At 43.8% G+C, this 23435-nt stretch overlaps 1 protein-coding gene and 1 long non-coding RNA gene across 3 annotated transcripts in view; one reads left to right on the top strand and one right to left on the bottom strand.

Annotated features, from left to right (window-relative positions):
- The window catches only part of PRKCB (protein kinase C beta), a 304393-nt gene that overhangs the window by 247816 nt on the left and 33142 nt on the right, over positions 1-23435 (top strand). For both annotated transcript variants that reach the window (XM_070568297.1, XM_070568296.1), the window contains exons 11-13: positions 14415-14506; positions 16390-16452; positions 21534-21672. In XM_070568297.1, the coding sequence (XP_070424398.1) occupies positions 14415-14506; positions 16390-16452; positions 21534-21672 (294 nt within the window). The remainder of the gene's footprint in view (positions 1-14414; positions 14507-16389; positions 16453-21533; positions 21673-23435) is intronic.
- On the bottom strand, positions 19856-22321 carry LOC139074900 (uncharacterized). The gene is made up of 2 exons (XR_011524813.1): positions 22247-22321; positions 19856-21339 (listed from the first exon to the last, which is right to left on the bottom strand). It is a non-coding gene; the product is annotated as an uncharacterized lncRNA (long non-coding RNA).

Here is a 23435-nt window from a genome sequence, read left to right as displayed (position 1 = left end):
TCAACAAAGATAAAGGAACTCAGGCAATTGGTTTTATAACCAACAGAGCAGGGCCTTTCCCTGACAGCAAGAGGTGACTTGAGGACAGGCACTCAGGACTTTTGGTCTCACAATATGAGATGTAATAGCAGAACTTCCAGACGGCAGTGAGAAAAGGTCCCTGCGTTGTGACTTTAGATGGTCACGGTCGGCCCTGCAGACCCTTCAGATATATGCACGAGTACATCCTGCAAGTGGCATGGACCTTCTTGGAGGCGGGGTAGCCTGAGAAAGCCCTCAGAGGACTCCGGGAAGGCGCACAGTGTCCTAGGCAGGGGCTGTGAGCTCAGAGCTGTGGCTCCAATGAAGGGAAGGGGACATTTGTCCACTATCTACTATTAACTGTGATTCCAACTCTATCTCCAAGAGCAGGAGACATCCCTTTAAGTAACTTCGTAGCTTTTTCCTGTCCAAATTAGACCTTGGCCTCCATTCCTCAGGACGGGGAGGCCAGAGCCCAAAGACAAAGAGGTAAAAAGTAAATTCTTGCCTTTGGGGCTTCTAAGGGCCAGTGGCCCGGTGACTGAAAGATGCTTTAAGGGATTTTTCAAGATTATTTTGACTCTCTCCAGCTCTTACCCTACATACTAATTTTAGAGCTCAACCCCTTTGTGAGAGGGGATGCTATTGTATGCTGCGTATAATTTAAAGGTTGGGACTTCCTTTCTTCTCCAACATCACCAAGTTCTGTGCTCTGCTAAGCTAGGTTAAACATTCGCAGCCGAGAAAGACGCATAGCCGGACTCGGGGTGTTTTCTTATTGCAGACCACACGCCAGCCGGAGAACTGCCCTGTGTGAGATGGGTAGAGCTGGAACTCACTCCTTCCCTGTTCAAAGTAGTCTCTTGATACATTTTTGGGGTCAGAGAAACATGGGTTCAGATCCCGGCTCTGTCACTTACTGGCTGAGTGGCCTTGGGAAAATTATAAAAACCTCTCTGGGCCTCAGTTTCCTCATCTGTAAAATGGATGAGATAATAGTAGCGACAAGGTTGTTGTGAGGAGGAAGTGAGATTACACCTGAGAAGCTCTTAACACAGTGCTGGGTACCTGGTGAACGCTCAAGAAATGTTGGTTATTCACTTCACAAACATTTAACATTGGCCTTGGCCTTGACAAAGTGCTGAGGTATAGAGCTGAGTAAGCTAGGTCCTGTTTTTAAGAAATTCATGGTCTTAGTGCAGAGGAAACAGATGTGGGGATGGTTACAAAACAATGCAATAGGGGGTGTGATGGCAGAACCTGGAGAGGCGATTGGGTCTGCAGATTGTGGCCTGGTCGCCACAAAGGCGTCTGCGTTTTGAGTGATGAGATGATTTTTCTGGGGCCAGATTCTCCAAATCCTAGACAGTCTCGCTACCACAGGTCGTCGAGGGAGGAAACATTTTAGGCAATATGTACAGTATTCCTGAGGGGACTTTGGTCCACCAGTCCCTTTGGGGTCTGCTGGGTGACACAGGGCTATAAGAACATCCTTTGCCTCACTGCAGGCAGGACGAGGAGCTGGAATCGTGTTTCCCAAAGTATGGAGCATGCACCACTATTCTGGGTAGCGTGAAGGGTGCTTCTGGGTGGGGCATGGATTTGAAATTACATTCCCCTCCTCAGCTCACTTGAAGTTCTTCTGAGTACGTCGAGGACAATGTTTCCCTTTGGTTCTGGGACGCCCACAACATCTTTCTAACACTCACTTTTTTAACAAAGAGAGAGTACCAGGCTTCAGGTTCTGAGCTTTGGCAACCAGCAGTTTCTAGGTCATTGTTTTTGCTTTCATTGTATATATTTTTTACAGACTTCTTCAATTTATGACAGTGCTATGAAGTCTTTTCATTTCTTAATTTTGAGGTATAACTAATACAGAAAACCACACCAAATAGATGCTTGAGTAATGAGTTATTATAAGGTGAAGTTCCTTGTACGACTACCCCGGCCGAGAAAGAGAACTTTGGCAGCCACTCTGGAAACTTCTCTGTGTTCTAATCTCAACCTCCCCCCAATGGTAGCTTGACTTCCTTGCCTGCCTTTATAGTTTTTCATCCCTCGATAGGCTAGTTTAATCTTTCCTGCTTTTAGAAGTTTGATATGTCTTTGAGTCTTTTGGTATAGTGATTTCCTCCCCTATCCCTTCCAGCCGCTACTTTTATCTGCTGAGATCCTCGGGCCGTTTTCAGTCTGGGTTTTGCTGATTGCACAGTCATGGGATACTTCCACAGGACCCCTCTGTCCTCTGTGTTTCCTGTGCCTTGGTGGTTGACCTGAGGCTTAGTCAGACTGAGGTTCCATCCCTTTGGCAAGGCCGTGGGGGGTAGTGTATTCTTTCATCCAAAGGCACATAATGTCTGATTGTCTCTTTTTTGTGAGATTGGCAACCACTGATGCTCGATGCGTAGGTCCATTAATTCATTAAGGATTGTGAGATGGTGGTATCCTAATTCTATCATTTCTTTTTCATTTATTAGCTGGAATGCTTTTGTAAAGAGAGCCTGCTCCTTATCTATTGCCTAGATCCCCAGTGGTACAGTTCATATAGGAAAGGCAGGATAAACGCTTGATTCTTCCCGTTATTTAACAGTTTTCATGAATTGGTTCATTATTATGCTCCAAAGGTGACTAATGTTTGCTCTTAAAAGAAAATTTTGGGGTAAAAGAAGAGAGTCACGTAAAGAAAAAAATATTTTTTAATTTAGTTTTTTTCATTGTGGTAACATTGGTTTATAACATTATATAAATTTCGGGTGTACATCGTTATGTTTTGATTCCTGTGTAGATTACATCATGTTCACCACCCAGACTAGTTACCATCCATCACCACACGTGCGCCGAAACACCCGTTTTGCCCCCCTCCTTCCCTCCTTCCCCTGTGGTAACCACCAATCCAGTCTCTGTCTCTATGTGTTTCTGTTGTTTTTATCTTCTATTTATGAATGAGATCATATGGTATTTGACTTTTTTCCTCTGACTTATTTCACTTAGCATTAATACCGTCAAGGTCCATCTGTGTTGTCACAGATGGGCAGATTTCATCGTTTTTTATGGCTAGGTAGTTTTCCATTGTGTATAAATACACCGCGTCTTCTTTATCCATTCGTCCCTTGATGGGTTGCTTCTAAGTCTTGGCTATTGTCAATAATGCAGCAGTGAACATAAGGGTGCATGTATCTTTACGCATTCGTGTTTTCATGTTCTTTGGATAAATACCCAGCAGTGGAATAGCTGGATCACGTGGTATTTCTGTTCTTAATTTTTTGAGGAATCTCCATACTGTTTTCCATAGTGGCTGTACCAGTTTGCACTCCCACCAGCAGTGGATGAGAGTTCCCTTCTCTCCATATCCTCTCCAACACATATTTCCTGTCTTGTAAATTATAGCCATTCTGCCAGGCATGAGGTGATATCTCATTGTAACTTTGATTTGCATTTCCCTGATAATTAGTGATGTTGAACATCTTTTCATGTACCTGTTGGCCATCTATATATCTTCTTTGGAGAAATGTCTGTTCAGATCTTTTGCCCATTTTTAAATTGGCTTTTGTTGTTGTTGTTGTTGTTGAGATGTGTGAGTTCTTTATATATTTTGGATCTTAACCCCTTATCAGATATATGATTTGCAAAATATCTTCTCCCAATTGTTAGCTTGTCTTTTCATTTGGATGATGGTTTCCTTTGCTGTGCAGAAGCTTTTTAGTCTCATGTAGTCCCATTTGTTCATTTTTTCTTTTGTTTCCCTTGCCTGGTCAGACATGGTTCTTGAAAATATGCTGCTAAGACCGATGTCAAAGAGTGTACTGCCTATGTTTTCTTCTAGAAGTTTCATGGTTTCAGGTCTTACATTCACATCTTTAACCCATTTTTAGTTAATGTTTGTGTGTAGTGTAAGATAAGATCTACTTTCATTCTTTTGCATGTGGCTGTCCAGTTTTCCCAACACCATTTATTGAAGAGACTATCCTTTCTCCATTGTATGTTCTTGGCTCCCTTGTTGAAAATTAGCTGTCTGTAGATGTGTGGGTTTATTTCTGGGCTCTCAATTCTGTTCCATTGATCTGTATGTCTGTTTTTGTGCCAAAGAAAAATATTAAGTGAGCAAGAATTCATATCAGACGGGGCTTGGCAAAGGTGGGGAGGGGCATACATCTTACTAGTCTAGACCTCTAGTTTTACCTTGGGAAGTTAAGGCCTAGGGGTGTTCAAGTGGTGGCAGAGACAGGACTAGACTGGAGTCTTAAACCTCTAGACTCCCTCATTCCCACATCTTCTCTTTTTTCCATTGGTGGTCCCTAGATTGACTCCCTGACATCACCAGGTGAAGGACGGTCTCAGTGTGGTAAATAGACTCAAAGAGGTCTTGTTCTCAAGGAGGAAGCTGGGCTCATTCACAGCAGCAGTTTTCAATTTCAGCTGGATGTGTTGAGATTGGGGGAAATTAGTCATTTGTGACTAATATTCATTAAAGTACAGTATCTTCGTTTGTAATTTACTGTTTTAAAAATGATAGAGTAAATGTGAGTTTATTCATTTAATATTGAGCCACCTCGCTCAGCTATATTTCAGTGTGCTTTCTGGAATTAGAGAGCAGGGCCTGGGTTGACATGGAAAGTGCGCAGTGCTCTGGGTCCCTGCAAGGAGTTGTCGCATGCCAGGGAAGAGAAGAGCCAAGAGAGCCTAGAAGACGAGGGTTCAGTGGATTCGAGTTTTGCCTGGGGATGAAGGTGCCACATTGGAGACCCAGGCACTCTTCCCGTCCAGCAAGGCCAGGGGTGGAACGGCTTGCTTTCTCCTTGGTGAGGATCAGATGAAATAGTTATCCTGTCTCTAGGGGCTGTGTTCTTGGGGGGAAGCAGGTAACTTGACATGGTAGAGTTGTGCTTGGCTTGAGGAGATGCACTTCCTGTGAGGGAGAGGCCCTCGGGGGCTGAGCAAGGCCAGCTGAGGGACGAGCAGAGACCCCTCCCATTGCACCTTCACTCAGCGGCAGAGGCTCACGGAGTGAAAGGCCCCAGTTTAAATTACTTTTTTTTAAACTTACTTTTCCTTTTTTTTGGCTAACCACATATATTTTAATTTTATAAATTAAATTTATTTCAAAAGCATAATAATGCCTGCTATATGTCGGGCACAGGACTAACCATCTTAAGCCACATGACACCCTTTGGATGAGTCCTGTCATCACCTGTTTCACAGATGAGGGGACTGAGGCGACACAGCTAGTACATTTCAGGGCGAGGATTTGAATCCAGGCAGCCTGGTTCCAAGAGGCTTTACACTTAACCACTGCCCCAAGAGGTGCTGAGTGTGGATCACCGATTCCCAAGGCACCTGCCACCCCTGGGGCGGGACACCAGCAGCCAGCCTGTCTGCAGGTTCCAGCAGGGGCCTGAGCTCTAACCGAGCCTGGCTTATCTCTCACCTGCTCAGTAAAGGCACATGCTGATGAGCTTTCCCGTCTCTAGAGTGGCTGACTTTCCATCTGAGCATCTCCCATTGTATGGGCCTTCAAAACTTTTATTTCACATGTTTCACAAAATATCTTATGATGGAAGGGATTATCTGTCATCCCACTTTGCTGGTGAAAGGATTGAGGATCTGAGATGCACAGTAGTTCTCTGTAGACACAGCACAGGGTCACAGGCCCGCTGAACTCAGAGCCCAAGCTTTCACTAGTAGACTGTTGAGTTGCCACCAAAATGGGCTTAAAAGGGATGATATAAACAACAAAAAGCAGCAGCTGACGTTAGTGAGCACTTCAGCATGCGTCAGGCACAGGCTCAGCACTCTACAGGTATTCTCTCGTTTGATCCTCCCAACACCCCTACTGGGAGGGCACAGTTGCTGTCCCCAATTTATAGATAAGGACACTGATATTCAGAGAAGTTAGGTAACTCATGCAATACCACTCAGTTGGTAAGTGGTGGTACTGGGATTTGTTCTGTAAGAGTCCAGAACCCCAAACTCCGAAGCCTTCCTGTCCTGCCTCTGCCTTAACTCCAGATCCCTTTTTCTAGTTTATAAATTATTTTCACTTTTGTGATCACATCTGATTTTCACAAGAACATTATGAGCAAGTATTACTGTCCACATTTCCATACAAAGGGACCCGACCCTCAGAAAGATGAAATGGCTCTGCTTACACAATCGGTAAGTGGCAGGTTCCCTACTGCCCCTTCAGGTGTTCTTTCTGCTGTAGAAGAGTCACCTACTGACCCCACAAGGATATTGCAGCAATGGGAAAGATTTTATGGTGGGAGTGATCTTAAAGTTTAGGGACCACTGTGTATATACGAGGCAAACCATCGTTAGTGTGGCTCAGGTGAGCAGGACGGTGACACCCCTTTTGGGGGAAGGCCCTTGAGGGTGGTCGTCTGGCTCATGCTCACCTTCTAGAATTGCACAACCCCGACCCCAGATAGGTGCTCCAGAGGGGGAGGCAGCCTGGGCTGGAATGGGCAGGGTCCCTAAAAGTCAGATCGTTATCGCCAGTCTACGGAGGATACTCATTGATTCTGTCAACGACTATTTATTTGTTGAAATAAATGTGTCAGGACCCAGCTGCGTCACTGTGAGGGGTGCATCAGTGAACAAAAGATGAAATCCCTGTCCCTTTGGAATTTACATTCTAATGGAGGAGATAGGTAATAAACAAGAACAGTAAAAAATAGAGGGGAGAGAAAGATGCTATTTTTGATAGGATGATCAAGGAAGGTCGTTCTGATAAGGATGACATTTGAGCAGAGACCAGAGAAGGTGAGAGAGCGAGGCATGTAGATATCTGGGGGCAAAGTGTTCTCGACAGCAGGAAAAGTGAGTGTAAGTGCCTGAGGCGGGAACATGCTCGGTGTGTTTGAGGAGCAGCGAGGAGGCCAGTGTAGCCCAAGTAGACTGTCATTTTGTATTTTGTGACCCAGAATTCCCTTATGAATCAGCTACCTTTAAAAAATGACAAATCTAGTATAACATGCTGCAAATTTGATATATTTTTCTTGCTAGAGACTTAGAATTTTGACGATGCAAGATCCTTAATAGAATAAAAAACCCAAAGGTGATCAAAATAGATAAGAGGGAAAAAGACACCCACCCGTATACAAAATAACTTTTGTCATCCTTAAAATGATGCAAATTTAATTTCTAAAAGCTTACTTAGAAAAGCAAAGTTACATCAGAAGTATTCTTAGACAATTGGATTTAAAAAATCTTTGAAAAATATGCATGGCACATGTTAACAGAAAATGTAAGATATTAAATTATTTTTAAGAGATTTTTCTAAGTGCGTTAAAACTGAATATGCATGTGGAAAAGAATCAGAAAGAGACATGGACAAATCAAAACATTGATTTGCTTTAGTGAGGGCTCCACGGGCAATGGTCTTTGTTTTGAATTTATATTATTTCCGAAGTATCTATAATAAAACAGTTTAAATGTGTTGAATGTGCCACAAGACAGCAAAAGATAGTGCCCAAATAGATGCAAAAGCCATCAGAAGGAGGTTGAATTTTTAGAGGATTGCTCGTTAGATGAATTGGTCTTAGGAGAATGGTGTTTAGGCAAATTGTTCTAGAAGCACAAAGGGATAAGCATGAGCACCTCAGTCAAATAAAATTTGGGTCTGTGATTATAGGCTGTGTGACCTCCAGGAAATCACCTAACAGCTCTGAATATTGGTTCTGTCTTCTTCAAACTGGGCCTAATGAGTGAAGATTAAAAGAGATGCTATACAAAGTGCAGAATAAACAATAAATAGAGGCTACCTGCATTATCAGAGCTGGGCTGGAGGGGCACCTTGCTGCACGGGCATGAAAGGATTATGTTTCTTCCAGTCCTTTTGCAGTCTTTCCCAGGGACAATTGTCAGCCCGGCACATTCATGCAATTTCCCAACTGCCAGTGGGCACAAGCAGTTAAGTCTCCTCAGCAAAACATCTATTTTAAATGTTTTCTTTTCAATTGAACATATGCACTTCTTTTTTTTTTTTTAAATAGAATTAGATTTTATGAGTCACTGAAGGACAGAAGTTACTTCCTCCCCAAATTTGCTGTCGTGGCCCAGCAAGAACTCAGCTGCAAGGCATGCTGGGAAGGGTGTCAAGCCGGAATGTAAGAGGGGACAGGGAGGGGAATGAGGATGACTACATTTGTAGAGATGACCCCTGATGGCATGTCTGTTGAGCCTCGAGAGTGTCACAAGGTCCTGGTGACTCAGGGTCAGCTCTGGGTTGGCAGCAGCGTCCAAGGGTGTGGTTTGATCTAAGGGCATTGCTGTAGGAAGCTGTGGCAGTAGTCTCAGAGTCAGCAGTGATTTAGTTGCAAGAAATAGAGCACCCCCTCCTCCAACCTAGCTGATGTTAGTTTTTAAAAAAGGACTTTGTTGGAAGGAAACAATCCGAAGGTAAAGATGTGCCTTAGACTCATTAGGAACTAGAATCTATAGCTTCGAAGGTTTCTAGAATAGATCTCTATTTCTTTCTCCTTGTTTTCTTTGCTATTCCCTGCTCATGGTAACATGGCTTCTCTAGCCCCTTGCAGTTTGCCTAACCTCCAAATTCCCTGAGTTCCCATTGATACTCATAAGAAAGAGAATCTGATTGCTTCAGCGTAGGTCAGGTGTTTTACTCCTGTCCCAATCAGCTGGTAATTGGCTACTACTCGTTTGGCAGGAACCTTTAAGAAGGGATTGTTTCTAAAGGGAGGGAATAATTGGTGCTCATGTGAGGTGGGAGACACCATCCTAAGTCCGGGGAAACTAGCTGGGTTGGAGCAGGACATAGCCTGCTGCTGGTGGTACAAACATGGCATTCAGTGCCTCCAAGGAGAGGAAGCTGGTGAGGGCTTTGCAGGGGTCAGGGGTTTAGGGAACTAAAGCCATCCGAAGATCTTGAGTGCAGGAAAGGAGCCAGGGATTCAAGCCAGGCATATAAAGCTGGGTTGGGTAAGAATAGACAGCTTGGTTCTCTCTGCCTTCTTGATGGTGGCCGTTGCACATTCATTCAATAATCAAAGGTCCAGAGAATTCTAAGGAAGAAGAAAGATGGTCCTAGCCCTTGAGAACTTTGCTCTTTATGTGGAAGGGCAAGGCTTAGAAAGCTGCAAAAAAGTTAGAGGAGCATCAGTTGCTTGATTCTGGTAGTGATTCTAAGGCTATAGACTGCAGAGGAAGGAAAAGTTGTGATTGACACAAGTCCTTGACCACACGCTTACTTGAGCAACACTCTGTGAGTTTGCATGGACTTGATGTGCCTCATCTGATACTATCTTTGCAACACCCCCATGAAGGACAAGCTATTGTTAACCCCTTTAGGAAGGCAGGGCAAGTTTAAGTATCTGATGCAAGGTCTCAGAGTGAGTAAGCAATGTAAGTGGAACTTGAACCCATGATTAGCTTATGCCAAAGCGAGGGCTCTTAACTACAGGACTGCACGGCTTCTCGAGAGAAACAGATGGATCTGAGCAATAAGAGGAACAGCTCACAGACGGGATTAATTCACTGTTCAGCTTAGAAAATCACTAAAGATCATTAATTAGGTAAATGCTTACTGTAACTCACCATAGAGCCTGGTACACGCTCTTGGAGTTGCCCACATGGTTGATTTGCTCTGTCCATGGTACCATATTGAAAGTGGCAAATGTTCCCCTGGCAGTCACATGGGCATCATGTCACATCCCACTTCCCGCTGTCTTGGAGGAAGAATGATTACCTCTTTGAATTCTCTGCCCTATCCTAGACCCCCCAGGTGAATTCCACACATCCCATCCAGTCATTGTTGTAAATCAGGCTATCCTCATACTCATGCTCCAAATTTGAGAAATTCTATCCAACTATTTTACATGATGCAGTGACAGACAAACATTTAAATTTGTTTATTTACTGATTAAATATGAGAGACAAAGGAGAAAGGAAATTTAAAATTAACTGAAGTCGCTTCATGCTCAGGGGATAAGGGCAATGTGTAATGAAGGATAACAGTAATAACTATGACAATTTGGAAGAAACACTTTGCAAGTTGAGCAGACTGGCTAGTTTGAAGAGAAAGATGGTGAGCTTGCCTTTGTGAGCTTTTAATTGGAGTTGACAGTGGAACACCCACGTAGAAACGTCCTGCAACCAGCTGGAGCTGACTGGAGCTCCAGAGAAAGGGAGAGGATAGAAATCTAAGTCAAGATTCATCAGCCCAGAGAGATGAGAGTTGAAATTTTGAGCCATGACACGTCCTCTTTGGAAAGCTGAGCAAGTAGCAGAGAGCCAAGCTGGGCCTTGAGTCGATGCACAATACATACTTTTTGATTTTCACATAGTAGAGTCCAGCAAATAAGTCCTAATCAAAAACCACTGCCTGTGACTCTAAGAAAGATCTTTTGAGGCTTTGAAATAATTTTATGGGGAGAGTTGGGAACAAAGTCAAATTTCAGGGCACCATGTAGGAGAATAATTAGGTACGAATTGGAGGCAGTGGGTGAGGGCTGAAGTCCTCAGAGCTTACCCTTTATGGCTCGCATGCAATTTCTTTTATCACATTCTCTTTTAGATTATGGCCTGAGTTAGTTGTATATTTGTTTTCACAATGATTCTGAATTCTCCAAGGGCCAGGTCTTTGCCTTATTCATCATTTTTGACCCTTTAACACCTAAAACATGACTTGCAAAAACAAATGCTCAATAAAAGTTCTAAAATTCACTTCTCTGCTCAAGATTGGCTCTAGATGGCCTCTGGCAGTGTTTTCAACATTTCGATGTTCCTTACTTTGGAGCAGGAGATGAACCGGTGGTACATGGACAAATTACATTTGTTTTAAAAATAAGTCATTTAAGGGATTGGGATACCAAAGCCAGACAGGATACAGCACAGGGTTGATAAACTCTAGGTATGCATTTACTTTTTACAGAGACAATGCATTTCCATTTATGACTTTGGTATGAAATTTTAAAATTTTAAAATAACTATGTTTAAGTTAAAACAAAAGCAAGTTAATAAAGATATTTAAAAATAAGTAAATTTTAGTAGATGACGCAGACCAGCATGGTAACGATCTTGAAGCCAGTGGATGAGACACCCCAAGTTTGAGCTGATGGCCTTATGCAGTTTGTCATAATCTGTCCCACCCTACCTCACCCCTTCTCCTGTTTAACTCTATGCATTCTGCTCTCCCTCTCCAGCAATAGTAGCCGTAAAATCAGGAGCTTCAAGTGCTAGTTATATTTTTCACAATACACATTAAAATAAACGCAAACCTATACAGGTAAAAACATATGCATCCATAGCCCACCTAAAATTATCTCCCACCCCCTTTTGGGAAACATTGCTGTTTGGAAATTTATCTGGTCTCCCTCACTCATCTGGGGAATCCTTCACATCAGGCACCATGGATTGTTCACAGCAGCATTTCTGGCCGTAGAATAGTGCCTGGCATACAGCAGACATCGTTAAGTGTTTGTTCGGAAAATGAAAGGACAGTGAAACGCCAGCCATAATGTTTAATAGCTGAGATACTGGTGTGCCAAAGCCGGACTCAGTACAGTTCAAAGATGATGATCTCGGGGTTCCCCTGCATGTGGTTAGCGGTAGAAACAGACCGCAAGACGTGGCATTACCCACAGTGGAGCTCTCCCCGGGATTCTGACGAATGAGTTTGGGGGGCAAGTTGAGTTCTTCCAAGCAGAAAGCAAGCAAGTGAAATCTCTCCCTCACTTATTTCTCTCTCTCTGTGGCCGATGCCATCTGTTCGTTTTAAAAATAATTTTTAAAAGCAAGTGTTTTGGTTCTCTTCAATGTGCAGCAAAGACAGATGCTATTTTTAGGCTTGTTTTCTATCAAAAAAAAAAACCCCAAAGAACCAGGGGCTGGATGTCGATAGTTCTGGCTGACTGTCTCCACTCTGCCACTGACTTGTCTGTGACCTTTTTGCAAATCTCATATGGCTTGGACTCTGAGAACAGAAGTGATAATTCTGCCTCCTCTCTGCCTCTCATTAGAGATGTTGAGAGGGTGAAGTAGTATCAGTCTGAGAAAGTCGACATTTCCAAAAAAAAAAAAATGATTAACCTGTACGCCTCTCCTGTGACCTGCCAGCTTCTGTCTTGATGTATGACTGGATCTCTATGTCCCTTCTCTCCTGCCCTCAACCTGGTGCCCTCAGAAGGGAGGACACACCCACACATCCTTACAATGTCTAGCTCAGAACCTTACATGGAAAGCAGCCTAATAAGAGGTTGCAAGTGTAGACCGTGGGAAGGAACTGCCTGGGTTCAAATCTTGGCTCTGCAACCTAACAGCTGAGTGACCATCGGCAAGACCCTTTCTGATCTTCAACTGTCGTGTCTTTACAAGGGGGAGAATAGTAATACTGATCACATTGGGTTGTTTAGAGAGAGAAGTGAGACAATAGATATAAAGCACTTGGCTCAGTTACATAGTAACTGCTCACAAGATGGTAGCTTTATTTCTTATTGCTGTTATTCTAATTATTAGACAATACACATTTGATAAATGTACATATGGCTGTTATATTTAAGATAAAGTTCATGCACTGTAAGGAACTGGTGATTTAACATTTGTCACACGGCCAACATCATGTTAGGCACTTTACATATGTTGTCTTCGTACTCTATGGGGCAAGTGAACAATGTCCACTGTACAGATAAAGAGAAAGCTGGAGATCTGAGAGGTTAAGTTAACTGCTCATTGTTGCCCAGCTAGTAAGTAGTGGAATGAGACTTCAAATCTTATATTGATTTCAAAAGTGGAAACTTTGCTCTCTGCTTCACTTTCCCAGACCCTGCTCCTGATTGCATAGCCCCGCACAAAAGCTTTGCGACTTTTGACGGTAAACCTCTCTTTACATTGCAACCCAGCCCTCCCGACATACAAATATAACCAAAACACACATGTCACAAAATAACCTAGTGGTACCCTGTGCAGGGCACTCTGATAATTTCTATTCCATTCTCTTTCTTTTTGTGTTTTATTAAGTTGATCATGTGGCATAAAGGAATAGCTTGACCCAAGTGGCAGTCTCTAAGGAGAGGTGAAGTCATTCATTCATTTAACAACAGCCTTTGATGGAAGGAGAGAAGGCGGATGTCCTGTAGGTGCTGCCCAAGGACCATAACACACGTCGGTCTCATTGAATCCTAGCAACAGCGCTGTGGTTCAGTTATCATCTCCATTTCTCAGAAAAGGAGACCCAGATGTTTCATAACTTCTCCAAATATACCCAGCTATCAGGAGGCAGAGCTGGGTTTCAGATAAAGTCTCTTTGGAAACATTCTCTGGGCACCTGCTATGTGCTAGTCGTGGCACAGGAATGGGGCTTACACGGCTGAGCAGGACACAGCCCCTGACTTTACGTCTCCCTTGAAAGATGTGTTGAAAAACTTCCCTGAATGGGGTATAGATTTCTTTTTCTGGCCCAAATTCTTTTACTTCTAGATATGCCCTCCTAGCCACTATTTTTCAAACTTTAATAATTCATTTTTTTTCCTGCATAGTCTCTCTGTTAGTTATCTAATGCGGAGTCCCTCAAAATCCAGTGGCTTAAAACAACAATAAACATTTATTATCTCACAGTTTCTGTGGGGCAGGAATTCAGGAGTGGCTTACCTGGGTCGTTCTGGCTTTGGGGTCTCCAATGAAAACTGCAGTTGGGATTGCCAGCTGGGATTGCCATCATCCAAAGATTTGCCTGGGCTGGAGGATCTGTTTCCAAGGTGGCTTACTCGCATGGCTGGGGAGTCGGTGCTGGCTGTTGGCAGGAGGCCTCAGTTCTTCGCCGGATGTACCTTTCTATAGAACTGCTTGACTGTCCCCTGACTTGGTGGCTGGCTTCCCCCAGAGCGAGCGATCCAAGAGAGAGCAAAGTAGAAGCTGTAATGTCTTACGTGACCTAGTCTTGGAAGTCACGCACTGTTGTTTTTACAATACGCTGTTAGTTACACAAATTAGTCCTATTCCTTGTGAGAAGGGACTGCACAAGGACGTGAGCACCAGGAGGTGACAATCACTGGGGGGCCATCATGGAGGTTGGCTGCCACTGCTGCCTATTACCTGTAATATGATTTGCTCAATATTTCCCACTTTTTATTAAAATTAGCTTTGTCCTAAACAATAATATCTATTAAGTCACAAGATTAATGGGCTAATTACATTTTCCGGTACAAATGAATATAAACTTAGAGTTATTAATTAAAAAACAAATTCCTGTACCACCTCCGCTCACTTGCACACCTCCAATGGCACACGTACTACACTTGGAGAAGCAATGGGCCTGGCGAATAAGGGCCTGTCATAGGGTCCTGGTGGTTTTGGTCATAAATCCCAGCTGCTCCCTGCTCTCCACTTGGACCCCAAGAAGCTGCAAGATGTTGATTTTGCTCTTTACTCTCCTCTTCCAGGACCGCCTGTACTTTGTGATGGAGTATGTCAACGGGGGTGACCTCATGTACCACATCCAACAAGTTGGCCGGTTTAAGGAGCCTCATGCTGTGTAAGTGGGAACTTGTGCTTTCCCCTTGGGATGAATGGATGATTGTTAGTTCCCTTGGGTTTTTAGCTGAATAGGGATTGTAAACATCCTTGGCTTCTTCATGAGAAATGTATGGCCAATGGAAAAGGGCATTCTGCTTGATATGGGGTGCATCTTTCTTTCCTGATACCAGCTAAGAACTTGAAGCTTGAAAACCGCACCTGTTTCCTTATCTCTAATTCTTTTTATTTTTAAGATTGGCACCTGAGCTAACATCTGTTGCCACTCTTTTTCTCCTTATTATTCTTCTTCCTCCCAAAACCCCACAGTACATAGTTGTAGGTCCTTCTGGTTGTGCTATGTGGGGCGCCGCCCCAGCGTGGCCTGATGAGCAGTGCCATGTGGGTGCCCAGGATCTGAACTGGCAAAACCCTGGGCCACCGAAGTGGAGCACACAAACCTAACCATTCAGCCGTGGGACCTGCCCCTCCTTATCTCTCATTCTTGCCCCTGACTCTTGAGGAAAGGCTCTACAGCTTCCTTGGAGAATGTCATCGTAGGTTTTGTTTATTCTTTGCTGGAATTTATTAGGAGCTTACTCTGTGCCAGGCCCAGAGAGGTTTTGGAAACTTGCTCAAGATCACAGAGCTGTGTGAGGCAGACCCAGAATTCTGACCCGACTCTCCTTTGCTCATGTTCTCTGTCCTACACCACACTGTCTCTTAGGTGCCCTCATGCCAGGGAGATGAAAGATCAAGCTGCATAGAGGCTGTGCTCTGTGGGGTGGGGAGACTGGCTCCAGGTTCTTGGAAATGTGTTTCCCCTCCTGAGTCCATTCTGTCCCCTTCAGTCCACAAGGCAGCCAGTCTCTTCTTTGTAGCATGCGAATCTCTTCATATTTCTCCCCTGCTGTTGGTGAACAGGAACATGGCAAATCACAGGATTAGCCACAATAACGTCTCCCAGAGAGTTTGCTGAGATCTTATTCTCCCTCTAGAAGGCTCTCAGGGGCTCATATCTAGGACCCCATCCTGTCATTGCAGAGGTTTACTGGCTCCTGTTCAAATCAGCCTTGCCTCTTCTCCTCCCACCTGCCAAGATTGTGAGCACTATGTTCTGATAGGGTTTGCATTCTTGTGCTTCCAAATCATGCCATTCATATATCTTGGCGCAATTCTAATGGGATTATAAGGTTGGGTCTCTTCTTTTATTTCTAACATCTAATTGACTACAGGCCTTAATCCCATTATTACACAAGATGTATTGTCAGGACACTTAACATAGTGCCCAAAGCCCTGCCTAAGCCTGTGGTATAACTGAGCTTTCTGGCTCTCCCAAAACCTCTTTCCTTCTGGGCCTTCATTAAGAGCTTACACATCAGACAGGTGCTGTTTCCAATCCTGGCTGGGCCATTCATTAGCTGTATAACTTGGCCAAATTATTTCATGTCGCCAAGCCTCAGTTTTCTCATTTAAGGAACAGGGAGGTAATAGTAAGACCTACCTTATAGGATTATTATTAGGATTTAATCAGCTAATAACCTGAAATGGTACCAGGTAGATAGTAAGCCTTCAACAGATGGTAGCTGTTATTATTAAGATATTTTAACTTGCTATAGTCTGAAACTGTCCTCCATCCAGTCCATGACACCCCATGGCCTCCCCCACTAAGCGACTACTGAACCTCTGCCCACCCCCAATTTGTCCTTAAGGCAGTCTCATGGCTCTCTAAACCCTATTAATCCGTCCACACTCTCATACTTCATTTTATGAGATGTGTGACTGACCATCCATGGTGGGACATTAATGCCCTACGCCTAGTTCAATACTATATTGAATTCTGAGAGTTGCCAAGCCTATGGTGTCCTTGAATTTCTCCATTGCGTTTTTTTTTTTTAATTTCAGATTTTACGCTGCAGAAATTGCCATCGGTCTGTTCTTCTTACAGAGCAAGGGCATCATTTACCGGTAAGTGAACACTGCTGTGCTTTCCATCTCCTCATCTCCCTCAGCTCCTCCCTTCCCTGGCTCTTCCTTTAACTGCTTTTAAAATTAGAATCCATGCTGGGGGAGGAATCCTCCAGTACTAACTTGGGCATGTGTTCTGCCAGGCAGCATCGCCCACTGCCCTGGCAGAGTTTGGGCAGCTCTATATGGTGATAGAAGATCTCGATGGACTCTGCCACCACTGATGGTTCAGAGATTCAAATGTGAGAGCAATTGCTCTAAGAGAAGGAGGCACACCACTGGGGGCCCAGCACCTCTTTCTCTTGCCTGCGGACCCCACATTTGGGGAGTAAGCAGAGAATCTTGGCTGGCAGAATGTGATGGATCATGTTATTATGAAACAAATTTTTTTTTTTTTTGCTGTGTAACTACAACTTGGAAATGGATCTCTGAGTAGCTTGCCCTAAAAGACAGGATTAAGTTCAGGACTTGCCATTTGCTCGTTTTTGGAGGAGGAAGTGTATGATCATAGCTGTGTGAGTCATCCCATTTTATATTTCATGCAAGGCAGACTGTTGAGCCTGAGGCTGCTATTTGTCAGTGAGTCTGGGGTGTATAATTCTCCTTACACCACATGGATGCAGATGGCATAGACAGTGCAGACTTGGGCTGGTTTGTTATGCAGGAGGGGCTGGCAGGGGCATGGGGTTTCCAAAGGGCACGTGGCACAGGCGAGAGTCTGTTAAAAGATCATGAAGCGCCATAAAGTCCATTTCATTCATTCATTTGACAAGCATTTATCAAAAGCCTACTATGTGCTAGGCACTCTTCTCGGTGGTGGAGATAGAGCAGTGAAGAAGATATACAAAACCCCTGCCTTTGTAGAACTTATATTCTAGTGGTGGGGGTCAGATATGTAAATCATAAAGATATAGTCTGTCAAGTAGATGAGTGCTGTGGAGAAAAATCAAGCAGAGGAGGGGCTGGTGGGTGCTGGGTGGTGGTGGGTTCCCTGTCATTCTGTAGAGAGCATGGGATTAGGGTCTAGAGAGTTAGGGGGACCTCAGAGTCCTGGGCCTCTTGCTGCAACTGAAAGGTATGGGGCTAAAAGGCGTAAGGATTTAGCCCTGGTGGTCTCAAGGCAGATAGGAAGGTGAGCCTATGGGTTCTGGTGGGATGGAGGGCTGGAAGGTGGGAGCCTTGCAGGAAGCCTGCTGAGTCCTGGGGCTCTTTTCACTCTTTGAAGTGGCAATGAGTCCAGTGGGGCAAGGACAATCCTACCCTGAACGCATAGAGTCCCCACTCTCTCTGTTTACTCCTGGTAATGGAAGGATAAAGGTCAGGAAGAGGAGTGTTCACCTGGCACTGGCACATGGGTGATCTCAGTGAAGAAATAGAAACAGAGAGAAGGAGAATTCAAACTGTAAATGCTGTGGTCTTGTGCCTGTGCTTGCCCTCAATGAACACGGCTCACCATGTGAGTGTGAGATGGGCTGGTGAAGCCTCTAATTCCCTCAGTTCCCCCTTCCACTGTCATAGTGGGAGCATCTTGGACCGAATGTAATTCTGGTGTTGAAAGATACACATTATCTTCTGTATGATATGACCCCTAAATTCAAGCCAATGACTTCCGTTGGTGCTTAACCAAAGAAACAGGAGTCATGGGTAATTGTTCACTCAACGTGATTTTCACCTTCTGTGCTGCCACCAGAAGCTACCTCCTATAGAGGATGGGCCTCCCGTAGAATACAACCAGCCACTCGACGATTGCTGAGAAGGTTAAACATGAGACCGCAAGTTTATTGGAAGAAAATCCAGTCCCAGGGGAGGTTCCAGGAGAGGAAATAATTAGACTTCTTGTCAACTTGGTTGGGATTCAGAGCCAAGTTTCCAATCTAGTAAGGAAGTGGATTGGGATCTGGGATCCATGGATCCAGAACGTTGACCATTCAGGTCATAAAACCCAAAGATTAGCATTTCGGGTGCTAAGACCATATCTAACTCCCAAAGCTCTTTCTCCTAACTACACATTCTCCCCTTCTTCCTCCACTATTCGTATGTTTTTTAGGGGACATTTATCACTCTTTTAAGCCTCTCAGTATCTGAACCCCTTTCATTGTATATAGGAACAGAGTCCATCTCTTACTATACAGATGGGAAATACCAGATACTTTCACGGCCTCCCTGCAGCAAGGGCAGGCCCACCGCCTAGGCTCTGACACTTGTCACACTCACTCAAGATGTTGAATCAGCAGTTAGTGACCAAGAAAGCAGAAACTGCAGCATTGAGAGTGGCCACGGCAATCAGGTACATCTAGTTTTCAGAGGCGTGAGGGGAAGCAGTTAGCAGCAACACCCAGAGTCCAGCAGTAGGGCTTCCTGAAACAAAGGGTGATGTTTGTGCCCAATGGTGGTATCAGTGACATCTTCACTGGTCCAGCTCTGTGTTGCCATTAGGTATTATTCCTCACTGGGAGCCTCCAAATCTAGTTCTCTAGCCTCCTTAGAGATTCTGGGAGCTCCCCAATACCCTTTTAAAAATTCCTTTTTAGGTCAAAATAGTTATAGTATGTTTTTGTTGCTCACAGTCAAGACCTTTGGTTGAGGCAGAGTTTTCGAAATTGATAATCAAATGAAAACTATAAAAAAAATTACATGACAGGAGATGTATGGTTTCATAATTTTGTTGAGATTGTCTTCATGGTGGTAAAGTCTCTTAAAATGTCATAAATCCCTCCCTCCTTCATTTAGAGCTTAGTTAATTGGTCAGTTCTTAAGTAAAAGGGGTGAAGAGTTACATTAGAACTGCCCTCTCTGAGGACCGCGGCTGGAGATGTTGGGTTGGGGGAGGACCAAAGATACTTCTAAATTTAGTGTCTGATTTATTGATTGCCATCTCTGACATGTGTGTTGATTTTGCTCTTCATGGATTTCTGAAAATGAAAACAATTGCTCCAGCCCCTTTTTGAAGCAGAAACGAGGATTTATTACATTGAACAGAAGAATGCGGTAGACTATCAAGACACTACTGAGTGACAGTGAATATGACTGGGGTGTCCTCCAGCCCCAAGACCTGCTGGCTCTTGACACCATGACAGATCAAGATTTTATCACTCCCCTAGTTGCCCCAGCTGCCTGTTTTGAGACATGTGGTCAAGCTGAAAGGAATGTCTTGAGTCTCTGTTAATCAAATCACATGTAGACCTGATACGTTTGGGTAAAGTAAGTTGGACTTTGCTGCAAAGTCCAGTTTTTCTAAGTTCCAAGCTGGCATTCAGAGACCACCCATGACTTGTAGGTAATCATGAAGGCTCCATATGGGTAGTACCACGGACAGCACCAAAGAGAATGGAATGTTGCTGTTGGCAAACAGTGGATGCAACTGGGCCTCCCCTTGGATGAAGAGACCTCACAGACACAGATAGGAGATGCCAGGGTATATTTTCAAGTTGTATTCTTTTAGTTGAAAATGATGACAGCAACTCAATTCAAACTAACTTAAGTTAAAAGAGGCATTTTTTGGCTGACAACCAAGAAGTCCAGGGGGCAGATCTGACTTTAGGTCTGGATGGAGCAAGGGGCTCAAATTATAAGTATTCACTTTATCACCCTCTCTCTAGGCTCTGCTTTATCTATTAGCTTTCTTTTCTCCATCTGGTACCCCTGGCACTTCTAGACTTACATTCTGCCACCTGAGCAATCCCAGTGTAAAAAGAGCTCATGTCTTTCCTGATGGTACCAGCAAAAGTGCCAAGACTGATGCTCACTAGCTTTGATTAGCTCATACTGAGTTACGTGTCCACTCCTAAACCAATCACTGTGACCACAGGGTGGGATATTTCCACTGTCCAGGACAGGCCCACAGGACCACTCCTGGAGCCAGGAGTTAGGCTCAACACCACCAACCTTACATGGCTTGAAAATCAGGGAAGGATGGTTCTTCAAAGGAATATTAGGACACCCTCACCCCAAGATGCTAGAATAGGCAGAAACCACAATGTCCACCACCTAGTGAAGACAATTTAAGGTCGAGATCTGAATTGACCAGTAGATCCCCTCACCTCTCGGGAAGTTGCCCTTCTATTAGAATTGAGGAAGTCTGGCCCATAGATCATCGCTATTCATTGGTGCTGAAATACCAAATGTTGACACTGGAGTGGGTAGTTAGGGAGGAGGAAAGTGTATTGATACTGGAGTGACCTGATATGCTGGGAATGTGCAAGGGTCCCCCAAAATATCAAGCTCTCCTCATCAACACAGATGAAATAAAAGAATGAGAGTGTACCACATGTCCTTTAGGTTAATGCTCAAATGTCACCTCTTTGGAGAGGTCCTTCCTGACACCCTGTTTAAAGTGACCTTCCCTAGTTACTCTCTATCTCATCATCATCTTTGTTTTCTTCATACCATACATCAGAACCTATAATAATCTCGCGTACAGATGTGAATACTTAACTATCTTTTTCCCTGTACTGGAATTTAATCTGAACAAGACCAGGGTACTTGTCTATCTTGTTCACAGTGTATAGCTAGCTTCAAGCACAGTGCCTGTCACATAGTAGGTGGGCAAGAAATATTTTTTGATTGAAAGAATCGATGGAAACTCCTGGATCATCTCCTAGGAGCTAGCCTAGGAGGGCTTGGAGTACTTGGAATTAAGTAATGTTCTTTCAATCAGCTTTTTTCTCTGTGATCCTCAGAGATATTAACAAAATATTAATTTTGTGAAAAGTATATCTTCTTATGAAATATAAGGGGTCCTTAAGTTGCAAAAGTCAACTCTTGAAATGCTTCTGGATACAGGATGCCTCCATGGACATTCTGCCCTTTATTTGGCTTTCTGTAGATCTCTCTCTTCCCAGAGCTGCTGTCTCCCTGTGTCCTCGTGAGACTCTTGGCACAGTTGCTCTGTAGAAAAAGAAAAACAACAGAGGTTTGCGGACCCTTCTTCATCTCCCGGCCAGTTTATAAGCTGTTGGAGGGCACTCAACTTTGTGCCCCCACAACATTTAGCACAGTGTTTTATACAAAATGAGTGGTTGTTGGTTGACTTGAAACAAATAGCATTTAATTAAATCCCTAAATTCTTATGTCTGCCGCAGTGACCTAAAACTTGATAACGTGATGCTAGATTCGGAGGGCCACATCAAGATCGCTGATTTTGGCATGTGTAAGGAAAACATCTGGGACGGAGTGACGACCAAGACATTCTGTGGCACTCCAGACTATATCGCCCCTGAGGTGAGAGCTGATGGGATCCCTAACGCATGTCTGCGTTGCCTCGATGTCGCCCTTGTGCTCCAAATGGCCGTGTCGTTGCTGGGGAGGGTCCGGTGGGGGGGGGGGGGTACCTGGCAAACAAGCTCAGGCTGGTCCTTCTCCTGTACTTGAAATGATTCCTTTGGGATCACACATGCAAATTAACTTAGCACACATCCAGAAGCTCAGGCCCAAAATATATCAAGGTTTGGGAGAAAATTTAAATAAAACTCAAAAGAACCATCCACACATCAGTAGAATTCTTCATCAAGCTGCTGTGGCTCATGGCCATATGATGCCTCCTGATTATGACATTGAAATGTTTGTTAAAAGCAGGGAAAGAAAGAGAGAGATTGACCCCTTGGGCTGATGTGTGACACAGGGTCTGTGGATAGTAGGTATGCAGTAGCTGTGCTGGACCCTGAGAGTCTTCCTGTGATTAAGCTGTAAATGGAACGGTGAGGATTTTATTCTAACGCCTCCCCCTCCCTTCCCAAAGGAAACGGTCAGTGGCAGAATGGATTTCCCCAACATGTCATGGTACAAAAATTTGTACCAGATGATATCTTTCCTTTTTCTCTGAGTCGGTGCTCAAAAAGGTGGCATTCTGCAATCTGTTACTAGATTTTTTAGGAAAAGAACTGAGGGCGTGGCACAGAGTCTTGGAAATGCACATTCTAGAATTCCTCTCTTCTTGCCTGTCAGTCACTTGGTATGTAATAATGGTGGTGGGAGGCCCAACTAAATAACTTGGCACAAAATTTAAAACCTGCATACTCCTTTACCAAAGCTGTTCCTCCTGCAGGAGCCTAGTGTGCAGGACACACATTCACACACAAGGGTGGAAGGTTATGTGTTCAAAGTTCTTTCTTCATTGCAGCACTGAGTTTTTTTTTTTTTTGGAGGAAGATTAGCCCTGAGATAACGTCCACCACCAATCCTCCTCTTTTTGCTGAGGAAGATTGGCCCTGAGCCAACATCTGTACCCATCTTCCTCTATTTTATATGTGGGACGCCTACCCTAGCATGGCTTGATAAGCATTATATAGGTCCATACCTGGGATCCACACTGGCAAACCCCAGGCTGCTGAAGCAGAGTGCACCAAGTTAACCACTATGCCACCAGGCTGGCCCTGTGATTTTTTAATAATGAAAAATAGGAGACAACCTCAACAGTTATCAGTAAAGGAATGGTTAGCTAAAATATGCTATAGTCATATTACGAAATACTACACAGCCCTTACAAAGGTCAGAATGCATCTGTACGTATGAACGTAAGCAGTGTCCATCAATCACAGAACGGGCGATAGACTGAATTGTTTATAGTGTGGAATACTACTAGGCGTCAATTCGAAATAGTAAGTTAGATATATATGTAGATATGGAAAGATCTTCGAGACATATTCTTAAGAGAAAAAATCACGGTACACAATAATAAATACAATGTGATACCATTTGTGGAAAATAATGACAATGCACAGAACACTGCTAAATGTTTCCTATGAGTATGTATATTTGCATGTAAAAGCATAGAAAATGTGGAAGATTATAGACTGAGTTTATAACGTTGGTTACCTCTGAGGATAAGGGCATGGTAAAGGGAAATTTAGCTCACACTGTAAATAAGTTTTTCACAAGGTAAATGTATTTGTGTATTACTCAAGTAATTAAAAAGTAATCCTTAAAAAAAATTAATTCTTTCTTTTTAGGGCCCAAGGGAGTTTTCCCTATGTGGCATCACTTGG

The sequence above is a fragment of the Equus przewalskii genome, chromosome 12, assembly GCF_037783145.1.
Source record: "Equus przewalskii isolate Varuska chromosome 12, EquPr2, whole genome shotgun sequence".
NCBI lineage: Eukaryota > Metazoa > Chordata > Mammalia > Perissodactyla > Equidae > Equus > Equus przewalskii.
This window is presented reverse-complemented; position numbering and strand designations above follow the sequence as displayed.